Genomic DNA, 12263 nt, shown 5'->3' with positions numbered 1-12263 from the left:
CTCTTGCCGCATGGGGTCGTGATGAGGATTTGCTGAGCTCACAAATGGAATGAGCTCAGAACACAGTCTAGTGGGTAGTGCAGGCTCAGGAAGGGTTAGTTATTATACACGGATAAAAAAGAACTGGGCCTTCCTCCGGGGTGGGTGTGAAGGCTCCGTGCGAGGGCTGCCATGCAGGAGGCTGCTGACTGTAATCATTCCTTTCTTTGAACTCTGCCTAGCTTGCAGGAGGCGCAGAGAGGGTTCGTTGATGGGGAGTTCCTGCTCCTCCTTCCAGGGAGGGCTGGAGAGCAGTCCTAGGGGAGCCCCAGACTCCCTGGCTTGGTCAGGCAGTCCTTGCATTTTTCTGCTCCCAGTGTCAGCCTTGAAGACAGCTCCGGTCCTCATGGTTTGTCCCATTTTTTTCTTCCTCTCAGGCATTCATTGGAAGCAAGCCTGGTGATGTTAGGATTTCTTTTTCTTTTTCTTTTATTTGTTTATTTTTGTTGAGACAGAGTTTCACTCTTGTTGCCCAGGCTGGAGTGCAATGGCGCCATCTCTGCTCACCGCAACCACTGCCTTCCGGGGTTAAGCGATTCTCCTGCCTCGGCCTCCTGAGTAGCTGGGATTACAGACATGCACCACCATCCCCGGCTAATTTTGTATTTTTAGTAGAGACAGGGTTTCTCCATGTTGGTGAGGCTGGTCCCGAACTCCCGACCTCAGATGATCCTCCCACCTCAGCCTCCCAAAGTGCTGGGATTACAGGCGTGAGCCACCGTGCCTGGCAATGTTAGGATCTTTTATCTCTGAACCCCTAGCCCTGGGTTCAGTGCCTGGCACAGAGCAGACATCAACCAAGGGTGGTTTTGTTTAGAATGAACGTGTGAGGAAATGTGTCCAAGGTCACCCAGCCAGGGCAGAAGCCAAGGCCTCCTGACCTCCAGAGCAAACATAACAGACACTTCTCAGATGTCCATTAGTGATCAGAGGCCTAGCCCTGCTCCTTATCCTCCACCCATTTGTTCCTTCAGCACACAGGCATGAATACCTACTTGTGCAATCCCTTCTGCAGGCCCTAGAGTTGCACCAGGGCAGAGAACACAGAACCTTTGTCCCCATGAAGTGACATTCTGGCAAAGAGAGGTAGAGATGACCATAAACAAAGCAAAGAATGTGTTTTGCCTCTGCTTGCCATGAAAAAAGTAGAGCATGAATGGGTGATGGGGGTGGAAGTTTAAAATGAGGAGATCAAGACCTGCCCCCACATCCCAACTCAAGCACAGCACTGCAGCAGGTGAGAGTGTCAGAGAGCAGAGTGGAGAGAGTTGAAATCCCCGAGCACAGCAGGCATTCTGGGGTTGCCCTGCGCACATTCTGGGAGCTAGAGCATTTCACCAGGCACCTGGAGAGGGTTCTTCAGGGCCCCTCCTGGCTCTGGATTATCAGGGTGTTTGGCTGGAGCAGCAGAAGCCAGAAGCTGAGCTCACAGTCCTGAGCTGGGATGTAACAATGAAGATAAGGTAGACATGTCCCTCAGGGAGGTGGCTTCCTGATTGGACAGATTATAGAGAAAAGTGGATATGGATCTCTTCTCCTTTCATCTGTCTCCTTCCTAGTTAGCAGGTAAGATCAGGTTTATTTACAAGGAACAAAAGTCAAGTGACAGGGACTTAACCAATAGAGGAATTGATGTCTCTGTTGCACGTGAGGAATATTTGGAATATTTGGGCTTTGACATCCGCTGAGGAGCCTGCACAATTCATGAGCATCCTTCATCAGCTGCGTTGTTAACCTGTCTCCTTGGCACAGGGTTCCATGATACTTTCATGCCTAAGGGAGAGAATTAAACAGGAAGGTGATAATTCCTCATCCTCCAGTTGTTAATTGTAGAACACACAGCTCCTTCGCACAGTTCTTTCACTTTGGGCTGGTCATGAAAATGTCTTTGGCAAGATACACAATGGCCTGCTTTGCCCATAGTGGGGTTTTATTGGTTGTGGCCATGAGATGTGGGTAAGAGCATGGGATCAAGAGTCAGAACAGACCTGGGCCCACCAGCTGGGTTAGCTTGGTTTAGTGTCTTCATCTGCTGGGATTTATCCTTGCTGTCTATAAAGTGGGGATGACAGTTAATAATCAGAACAGTTTCTAACAGCAGGGGCCATTGATTGAGCGTGTGCCAGTCACATATTCAGGTCTTTCATTCCAGCCCCTGAATCACAACAGTAGCGCCGCGAGGTAGGCATTATCATTGTACCCATTTCACAGGATGGGGAAACAGCCTTGTAGACATTAACTTGTTTAAGGTCCCACACTAACTTCACTCCAGTGGGGACAGAGAAGCAAATGATGGTATATCCAGTGATGTCTGAGGGGCAGAGATGAAGAGTTGAGCCGGAAAGGAGGTGACAGGGGAAGGGAGACCCTGCTTCAGACAGGCTCAGCAGAGGCCTGCCTGAGGAGGTGACGCTCAGGCAGAGGCCTGAGTGGCATGCAGAACTGGGTTGTGCTGCTCTTTCCAGCGGGGAGTTCTGAGAGGAGCAGAGATGAAGGCCCTGAGCATACTTAGTGCTTCTCCTGCAGGAAACAGGGGCCACGCCTGGCTCTGTTGAAGGTCGAGTCCGGGGATGGGTCACAGCAGGGGTACCGCGGGCTCCTTGGAATTGTTTGTGTGTGAGCACACATGTGCAGGGAGGGATACCCAGAGACAGTCGATAACCTATATCAGATCCCAAAAATGTTCATATTCAAAAACAAAGTCAAAAGGACAGAATTCTCATTTGAGAAGTCATAGTCTGTTCAGGTCGCCTTAACGAAACACCTTGGACTGGGTAGCTTATAAACAACAGAAATTTCTTTCTTGCAGTTTAGGAGCTGGGAAGTCCAAGGTCAAGGCACCAGCAGATTTTGGTGACTGGTGAGGGCTTCCTTCCTCATAGATAGCCATAATTTGGATGTTTGTGTCCCCACAAAATACATATGTTGAAATGCTGACCCCCACAGCAATGGAGCTGAGGCCTTTGAGGGGTGATTAGATCATGAGGGCAGAAGCTTCACGGCTGGGATTAGTGCCCTTATAAAAGAACCCAGAGAGCTAGCATGACCCTTCCACTGCGTGCAGGGGTGAAAGAGGTTTTTTTGTGGGTGGGGAGGGAATATTTTTCTTATAAGATTTTTCCTTCCTCATGTGGTTAAGATCATGCCACAGACACAGAAGGAAACAGACACACCGTACCCTCCACGAGCCTATAGCATGATCAGGGAGACCCCCCAGGCCATGAAGCTCCTTCAGGGTGAGGAGCACCAGGTGAAGTGGGGGCCAGAGAAGAGTCGCCTGGGCCGCCGGTTGGGGCTGGGTGGGGGAGGAAGCAGGGCTTTCTGGAGGCCAGTGTGCTGAGCCCTGCAGTGTGAGGAGGGGTCGCCTAAGTGAGACAAGGGCAGGAAGGTAGCCTCTTCGAAGGCCTGGGGACAGCTGAGCCTGGTTCTCTAGAAGGATGCCACTAGTCTGAAGCTGGGACTGGAGCCAGGTTGAGAGAGCCCAAGTCCCAGGTCAGAAGCTGAACCTGTATTCCAAGGGCCGTGGGTGCTGTGGAATAGTTTAATGCACAAGGGACAGGGTCAGGTCTGTGTCTTAGTGAGGGACACATGGGCAGCTGTTTGAAGGGAGAGTAGATGGGTCTAGCGGGGAGCAGACTGACAAGTGAGGACTTGGCAGTCACTGCAGTGGGACCCTCTGCAGTGGGAGGTTAGCCCAGCTGGGCAGGGAGTCAAGGAGCAGGACTGCGGGACCCCTCAGAGTGAATCCCTCCTCTCCGCACCCCTGCTGTGTCACTGGAGGGAGGAGTCCTCCTGTGGAGTCTCCACGTCTTCCTGGAGGTTGGCTGGGAATGACACCCTGTTACATAGAATCTAAGCGCTGCCATTGCCCACACCAGGAGGCCATGGGGCCCTGGGCACCATTGGTTGCCCTAGGCCATGGAGGAAATGAGAGCTTTGTGTGAAATACTACTTTAATTCTTCCTTTGTTTACTGGGTACTTTAAGGACTCCATAGTTTTACTTGCCAACTCACTTTCATTCAACAAAGAATTGTTGAGCACCCGCTATGTGCCAGGCATGGTTCTAGGTGCCACAAGACCCACCCTCGAAACTCGTGCATACGTGGTGCAAAGTGTGGGAAGCCCAGCGGCTCAGAAGGAAGGGAATGGACCACTGGCAATGATGCCAGCAAGGACACCACAGGCTGCATCTCCTTTGGTCACCTGGTGGATATCTGTTTAGGATGGTTTTATGCTTTTTACAGCAACATGATTGTGATCAAACTACACCATCAGATTTGTATCCTGCACTTGTAGATCTTTGTGAAGACTGCTTTGGGGGCCCACATAAGGTTCCGTCACTGGGAAACACCATGTGTACTGAGCCCCTTGTGCTGGATTGTAGATTATTGTTGGTTATTTGCTGTGGGAAATAATAGTGTGATGAACATCTGTCTGTACATTGACATGTTTCTCTCCATTGTGTTGTTAGGTTAGGTTCCAGATGGGGAATTCCTGGGTTCCAGGGCTGTGGGTATTTTCAAGGCTTTTACCAGATTGTTTGACAAAAGAGGCAAATCCATGTACACCCTCCAGCAGTCTGTCAGAGTGAGGGCTTAGTTCTATCTACACCCCATTCCTCTGGATCTTTGCAATGATCCCCATGAGTGCTGCAGATGAGGAGAATGAGTTTCAAACAGGAGATGGGGCTTGCCTGACCACCAGCCCCCACAAGCGGGGTGAGGATGCGGGGCCGGGATGCCCGGCTCCTGCCCGTGCTGCCTTAGAAGAATGCCAACTCTTCTGCCTCTTCTGTCCCCAGGCTGTGGATCCCTCCTCTGTTGCCTTGGTAACCCTGGGCTCCTCAAAGGAGATGCTGTTTGAAGGAGGTCCCAGACCTTGGATCCTCGAGCCGTCCAAATTCTTCCAGAACGTCACTGCTGAGGACACTGACAGCATCGGCCTGGCTCTCTTTGCCCCCCATTCCTCCCGGAATTATCAGCAACACTGGATCCTTGTGACCTGTCAGGCCTTGGGTGAGCAGGTGAGTGGGCAGCTGCTCCAGACCCTCCTTGCCCTAAGGCAGGGGTGGAAAATGACTCTCTCAGTATTGTTTTATTTACTCCTTGGAGTAACGCTGAGAGACAGCCACTCCTATTGTACCCATTTTACAGACAGGCAAACTGAGGCGTGGTGAGGTGGAATGTGACTCAATGAACGCCAGGCAGGTGTGGCAATAGGGACCTCCCGCTGTGCCAGCTTTCATAGAGTAGGCCAGTTGGGTGGCTTGCCACCTCCATGGGCTTCAGCATCCCCCACTAACCAAACCAGAGCTGGAGGCTTTGAGTTCGGGGGTCACAAGTCCAATGTCTCCAGGGTCGTAAATGAATGAGGCTGTAGACCCAGGTTTGACACATCTTGTTGTTTCTTGTGGTTAACCTGGAAATCACAATTTTTTTTTTGTATAGGTAATCTCTTAAGTTTTTTAATGCTGAAAACCAAAAGCTGAGGAGGCTGAGGAGACCAGACAAAACACATGTGTGACCTGAATCCCCACGTGCTGGCTGGAGGGCATCTTGCTGTTCAGGCGCCTTGGGGCCTGACACTCCTTCCCCGGGGAGGGTGAGCTGAGAGCTTGTGGGGCTTCTGGTGGGCATCTACTGCTCTGTTTCCAAGGCAGGAAGCCCAAAGCAAAAGGGGTATTCGGTGGGAATCAGGAAGATGGGAGAGAGCCCGTTTCTTTGGGAAGTGAAGGGTATTTCCTGCATGTGTGCAGGGCAAAGAATGTCAATTGGCAATAAAATGCACATGCATGCCTCCCACAGTGCCCTTATGGTATCAGCCATGCCACAGCTGCCCTGGTATGGCCAGAAAAGATGCCTGGTGATAGGTTCCACTCACCAGTGGGGTGGTTTTAGAAAAACAATAAAACAACAAGAACAATAACAGCATCATAATAAATAATACAATAAGAAGAATAAAATTCCTCATGAATTAAGTTGGATATATTTCTTATCCCTGGCATGACCCCACCATCCCTGTCCCCTCTCAGGGCTGTAAGAATTTGACCTCCAATTGGGGTTACCTCTAGGGCCCTCCCAATCCATTGCTCTGTGGCTCCCTCACATGCGGCACCGGGTGCAGACAGAAAGCCTGCATGGAGTCATGGAGGACACTGCCCTTGGTCCTGCCTTATGGTCAGGAGGGGTAGGGGCTCGTGTCCTCCATCAAGTGCATGTCATCTGAGGAGGCTGAGGGTGCTACCTCAAGATGGGCCCTGAGCCATGGTGCTCCAAAAAAGAGGAGGCCAGATATGACTTCTGAGGTCCCAGCTCTCCAGGCAGACAGGTTTCCCTCTTTTCTTGCACCATGGATTTTCCTCTCTGCAGCAGCCCCTGGAGCTGCAGAGCATGAGCAGGCGGAGGGCAGGCCCTGCCTCCAGGCTGCAGCTCCTCCTGGGCGTTGTCCTGCAGAGCTCCTATCTGATTCGCTTGCCCTGTTATCATTCTGCAGCATGCACTTCCCACGTCTGTTCCTCGTTCCATGGGTGTTTTCACCTCCATATGGACTCCTCATTGAAGCATCCTTGAACTTGTGAATTTTCTAATGCAACCGTGGGGTTTTCCTAGGGTCCTGGGAAACCATGAAGCCTCACCGGGTCTACCTCTTCCCTGGGATAGGAGCAGCCCATAGGGCACGTGGGCTCCCATCTGAGAGTCTCTTAGGTGTTGAGAAAGTGCATTCCCACCTGTGTGCCACTGGGCCTTTGTTAAGACCCTGTGGCATGGGTATCATCATCACTCCCATCCTATAGAGGAGAAAACTGAGTCAGAGGGAGCTGGGGTGGGGTGTGGCACAGCTCAGAGAGGAGTGAGAACTCAAGCTTGGGGGTCTGACTGTTCACTGTGCCCTACCAGGTCATCGCCCTGTCGGTGGGGAACAAGCCCAGCCTCACCAACCCCTTTCCTGCGGTGGAGCCTGCCGTGGTGAAGTTCGTCTGCGCCTCACCGTCCAGGCTCACCCTCGCGCCTGTCTACACCAGCCCCCAGCTGGACGTGTCCTGTCCGCTGCTGCAGCAGAACAAGCAGGTGGTGAGTGTGGGCTATGCTCGGGAGGAGGTGAGGGTGCCACCCGCTTGGGCGGGAGGACATTGGTGGCCTCGCCCATGGTCCCGAGCATTGCAACGGACTAGCTCCACGCTGCACTTCCTTCGTCTCAACAACTGGCCCTGTGAGGGTGCTGGTTTCATTTGTGTTTTATATGCAGGGGACACACAGCTTGGAGAGGTGAGGGACATACCAAAGTCACAGCTACTAGTGGCAGTGCCAGGTGAAGATAGAGTCCTCTTCCACATTTGCTGCCTGCCTTTGTTTGGCACTTGGTAGTTTAAAAACAACTTCTTGTCTTCTGTGCCTTGAGGGTGTTAAAATGGGGCTTGCTGTCTATGGACAGAGTATGTAGGGTCAGAGTAGGCGTGGGGGCTGCTGAGGAGAGGTGACCAGCTACAGCATCCCCATGATGTGGGCGACATGGGGTTGTGTTTCAGAAGTAAGTGTTGGGAGAGGAAGAAAGTCCCTTGGGAGTCTGTCTAACAGCAGGGATGGTAGGGGAAGCCACAGGTCTGCTCCCCTTGGACTTGAGACACATCCATGCCTTAGTCCCTAGGGCATTCAGAGCCCAAGGTGCTGAGTGTGTCCAGGGTAAGGGACATGGGACATCCTCTGGCCAGCACCAGCCCCCAGCCCCTTTTCAGAGGAGGGGGGTGGGCGGCTCCTCATTCCTTGAGCATGTACTTATGGAGCATGTCCTCTGTGTCAGATACAGGTCTGAGTTTTGGATTGCACACTAATCAGGACAGGCAAGGAACCTGCCTCCCAGAGATGACAGGGAGACCAGGAGATGCACAAATAAGATGGATCAGAGGTGGCAAGCGCTGCAAGGGAAGTGAAATAGGGCACGCAGCAGAGTGAGGAGGAGGCTGCTCAGGAGGAGCGGAGTGGGGCTCTGAGGAGGGCATGTGCGAGCTCACCGCTATCTAACGCTGTGGAACTCACTCCATTGATTCTTTGCGAGTCCTAGAGCAGACCCTGGCTCATAGGAGGAGCTCGGTAACTAGGAGCGAAGGATGAGTGAACCAGCGAATGCACTGTGCATGCGCCACTCCTGTCTTCACCCTTGACTCTTGCAGACTCATGGGTGGAGAAGCCACACTGCTGGAGAACTGGCCAGGCAGTAGCTGAACTGGAGAGCAGGTCTTCTCTGGACAGGCAGCCTGCTCAGCTCAGGGACAGTCAATTCAACCCCAGGCTGGCCCAGCTTTCTCATTTTCAAAGAAAAACAAATCATACCTATGTGCATCTTCCCTGTCCTTAGCGTTGGCTGTGAGCTGAGCAGGCCACCTTGGGGCTGGATTGGTCCTGGTCTGTCTGTTGGCCAGGACCTCTGCTTTAGCCCAGGGTTGTCTCTCTGGACTTAAATATGATGGCTGCAGGGCTTGACTCTGATTTGGCTTTGCACATCATAGATGTCGCCAGAAAATAATGGACCTCAAACACGGAGTAGCTGTGTGATCCATCAGTGCTCAGGTTCCTGAGCCACCAGCCAGCCATTCAGGCGTGACTCTGGCAATTTACAGCCTCATTAGGGAACTTTTGTTTTTCTTTTTTTTGAGACAGAGTCTCGCTCTGTTGCCCAGGCTGGAGTGCAGTGGCGCAATCTCGGCTCACTGCAACCTCCACCTCCCAGGTTCAAGTGATTCTCCTGCCTCAGCCTCCTGAGTAGCTGGGATTACAGGCATGCGCCACCACGCCCAGCTAATTTTTGTATTTTTAGTAGAGACAGGGTTTCACCATATTGGTTAGGCTGGTCTCAAACTCCTGACCTCGTGATCCGCCTACCTCGGCCTCCCGAAGTACTGGGATTACAGGCGTGAGCCACCATGCCTGGCCAGTCATTAGGGAACTTTGAGAAAGATATATCCCTGCAATGCAGCCTGGGTGCAGGATCAAGGTAATCTTATACTCTCCAACTTCAGAGGCTACCCAAGATGTGTTTGCAGATTAAATTATTGGTGAGGAGAGACACCAGAATGGAATTGACTGATCAGAATGACAAGGTAGAGCCAGGCTCAGCCTGACCCTGGCCCTCCGAGCAGGTCCTCTAGCATGTGGCTCGCTCACTGTGGGTGGGCACCAGTTGCATGGGACTGATTAGGGGCTTGAATGGGGCTGCCCCCAGATGAGACACCAGAGATTGGCCACACTGAGTCAGGGGAGGTCCTTGGGCTCTACAATCAGGCCAGCTGAGATCCACCCCTAAACCTGTGTGACCTTGGACAAGTCATTCAACATTTAACGTCCCTGGACCTCAGCCTCCCTGTTTGTAATATGGGGCTTATGTTGTTGCCTCAAATGGGCCAGTTAGCTTGCACATGTGCTTGGCCAGTGTCAATTTCCTTCCCTGGAGGAGCATTGGTTTTCCAGCCAGGATTGCATCTGGGGGAGCCATGGAGCACCTAGGATAGGTCCCTACAGCCCCTGCCCAAACTCCCAGCTTCTATATTATGAATAATGATGAGACCTTTGCATGCCTGCTGATGGTGCTGGCCTACTCAGAGCAGGGTGTGGATTAAGAATTTGTAGCCTGCTTGAATCAAGTGTTCTCTTGGGGCAAGAGAGCTAGAAGGAGTTGGGAGGAGCCCTCATGGTGCAGGTGGGGTGTTTTGTGACTGTATCGGTCAGGCAGGCAGGGCCTGGCCAGGCTGCCACGGCAAACAGGCCCACATCCCATAGCTTCACATGGCACAAGCTCACCTCTTGCCCATGCTGCATGAGCCTCTCTAGTTGGCTGGGAGACCTGCTTTGTGTCATTGTGATCTTCATTCCAAGACATGGGCTGTGGAGCAGCCACCATGTTGATCATGGCAGGTGCCACTGTGGAGAGAAAGGGAATGTGGCAGGTCGGGATCTGGCAGTGAAGCTTCCCCCTAGTCCCATTTCACTGGCCATAACAAGTGCCTCAGTCACTTCTAACCAGAGGATGAGAGAAGGGTAGTTCTTCCTGCAGGATCCCCCTCTCCCCGAATGGAAAACTAGCCCTGTTTGTGAATGATGCTCATGGCTGCCCACTTTCCTACCCGAATGTAGGAAGGCTCTAAAATGACCTTGCAGTCCCCATATTTAAATCCCTCAGTTGTGCTTTGTGTGTCATAGCTGGAGAAACTGAGGCTCAGGGAGTTCATAACTTGCCTGGGCACTGAGAGGTGGAGCTGGGGCTCAGTCCAAGTTGTGGGGTCAGAGACACTTGGCCTCTGCTTTATGGCCCAGCCGACACTGCCCCCATGCTATGTGGCCAGAGAAGGGAGGGATAGCCCACAGGAAAGAGGCTTGATTCAGCTGGTTTCTAAGGGGAGAGTCCGCTCAGGGAGCGAGAGATCACGCCAGAGTGGTGGGAATCCAGGATTTGGACCTGCAGCCTGGCGCTCCCATCGCGAACCTCCTTGGATGAGCTCCTTTCCCTGACTGGGCTTGTGCTTCCTTCACGTGGGGATGACCCCTTCCACCTTCCTGGGACATTTAAGGATTAGGCGAGTATTCCACTTTGAAAGGAGCTGTACAAACCCAGTGGCTCTGGGACATCTTAGGCGTTGAAATCTGCATTTCTGTGAAACCACTAGTGGGGCCATCCTAGAGGCACTGACATGTGCCTGGGTGGGGGATGGCAATCATTTGGGAAGGTGAGGGCAGAGGGGAAGGAGAGCAGCCTGCCCACAGTAGTAGGTCAGGATGGGGGTTCCCAGCTTCGGCACTGTTGACATTTGGGACCAGATAGTTCCTGTGGGGGGCTGTCCTGTGTATCATAGGGTGTTTAGCAGCATCATGGACCTCTCCCGAGTAGATGCCAGTGGCAACCCCCTGACTCATGAGTAGGGACAGCCAGAAATGCCTCCAGTGTTGCTGAAGGCCCCCTAGTGGTTCTCATTCCACTGAGAGCTGTGGTCTGGAGCCAGAGGCCAGCTTGGACAGGGCCATGGGGGGACCTGGTGGGTGGCAATAGTGAGGATTGCTTTCTGGCATATCCCATTCCCTCACCAGCACCCCCAAGAGCCCACAGGGCAGCTGCTGGCCTCAGAGTGCACTGCGTGGTCAGTGTCCAGGTCCAGTCCTGGGGGTGACCACAGCATCTGACCTGTGTTCCCTGCAGGTCCCAGTGTCCAGCCACCGCAACCCCCTGCTGGACCTGGCTGCTTACGACCAGGAGGGCCGCCGGTTCGACAACTTCAGCTCTCTGAGCATCCAGTGGGAGTCCACCAGGCCAGTGTTGGCCAGCATCGAGCCTGAGCTGCCCATGCAGCTGGTGTCCCAGGACGATGAGAGTGGCCAAAAGAAGCTGCACGGTGAGCTGGGCACAAGCCTGATGGCCCAGGCAGGAGAACAGAGACCAGACAGGAAGCCTGCCAAGGTGGGCCAGTGCCTGTGGGAGCTTAGTTATCTGTGCTTAGATCCTGTTAACTCTTACAGTCCACATAGTTTCAACACACACAGTTGTCTGTTTTCAGATTCGAAACTGCAAATCAGAAGGAGGGAGGGGCTGCTTCAGGGGTGGTGATGGGCAGACATCCAACGGTGGCTTCCCTCTTCCTGGTCTCAGGTTTGCAGGCCATTTTGGTTCACGAGGCATCAGGAACCACAGCCATCACTGCCACTGCCACTGGCTACCAGGAGTCCCACCTCAGCTCTGCCAGAACAAAGCAGCCGGTATCTCCCAGGGCCCAGTGGTGGGTGGGCTATGGGTAGCAGGGCAAGCCTCCTACTTCTGCTTAAATTCCACCGGGTATCACAGTGTCCTGAGTCACTGTCTGCTTGACCACCACTCCCCCACCCCAGCCTCTTGGAGGCCCCAGGAGAGGCACTGCTATTAATAGTAGGGGACCAATAGGTACATTGGAGGTGGGAATGGGAAGGGCTTCTCAAGAATAGCCCTTCTGGATGACAGCCACCTCATGGGGGGTACAGCCACAAGGAAACTTAGGTCTTGAATAAGGTGGAGGCAGCAGGTACAGGCTGGAAGGAGAAGGTGGGACTGTATTCCCATGGTCCCTAAATGCCAGGATGAGGCACTTCTATTGTCCTCTTGGGAGCAAACTTTGAAAGAGGCTGGGGCCCCATGGGGGCAGCACTGGGGAGGCTGGCCTGGAGGGAGGGGGTCACTGAAGGGGCACACCTGTGCCTGTACCTGATGGCTC

At 53.1% G+C, this 12263-nt stretch overlaps 1 protein-coding gene across 3 annotated transcripts in view; it reads left to right on the top strand.

Moving 5' to 3' along the window:
• Window positions 1-12263, top strand: part of NUP210 (nucleoporin 210) — a 103844-nt gene that overhangs the window by 54738 nt on the left and 36843 nt on the right. For all 3 annotated transcript variants that reach the window (XR_010155497.1, XM_016940516.4, XM_003309631.7), the window contains exons 15-18: window positions 4842-5063; window positions 6937-7110; window positions 11222-11414; window positions 11669-11775. Coding sequence is in view for 2 of the 3 variants with exons in the window: in XM_016940516.4 (XP_016796005.3) it covers window positions 4842-5063; window positions 6937-7110; window positions 11222-11414; window positions 11669-11775 (696 nt within the window). In the remaining variant the exon portion in view is untranslated. The remainder of the gene's footprint in view (window positions 1-4841; window positions 5064-6936; window positions 7111-11221; window positions 11415-11668; window positions 11776-12263) is intronic.

Source organism: Pan troglodytes, chromosome 2, assembly GCF_028858775.2.
Source record: "Pan troglodytes isolate AG18354 chromosome 2, NHGRI_mPanTro3-v2.0_pri, whole genome shotgun sequence".
In the NCBI taxonomy this organism is placed as follows: domain Eukaryota; kingdom Metazoa; phylum Chordata; class Mammalia; order Primates; family Hominidae; genus Pan; species Pan troglodytes.
This window is presented reverse-complemented; position numbering and strand designations above follow the sequence as displayed.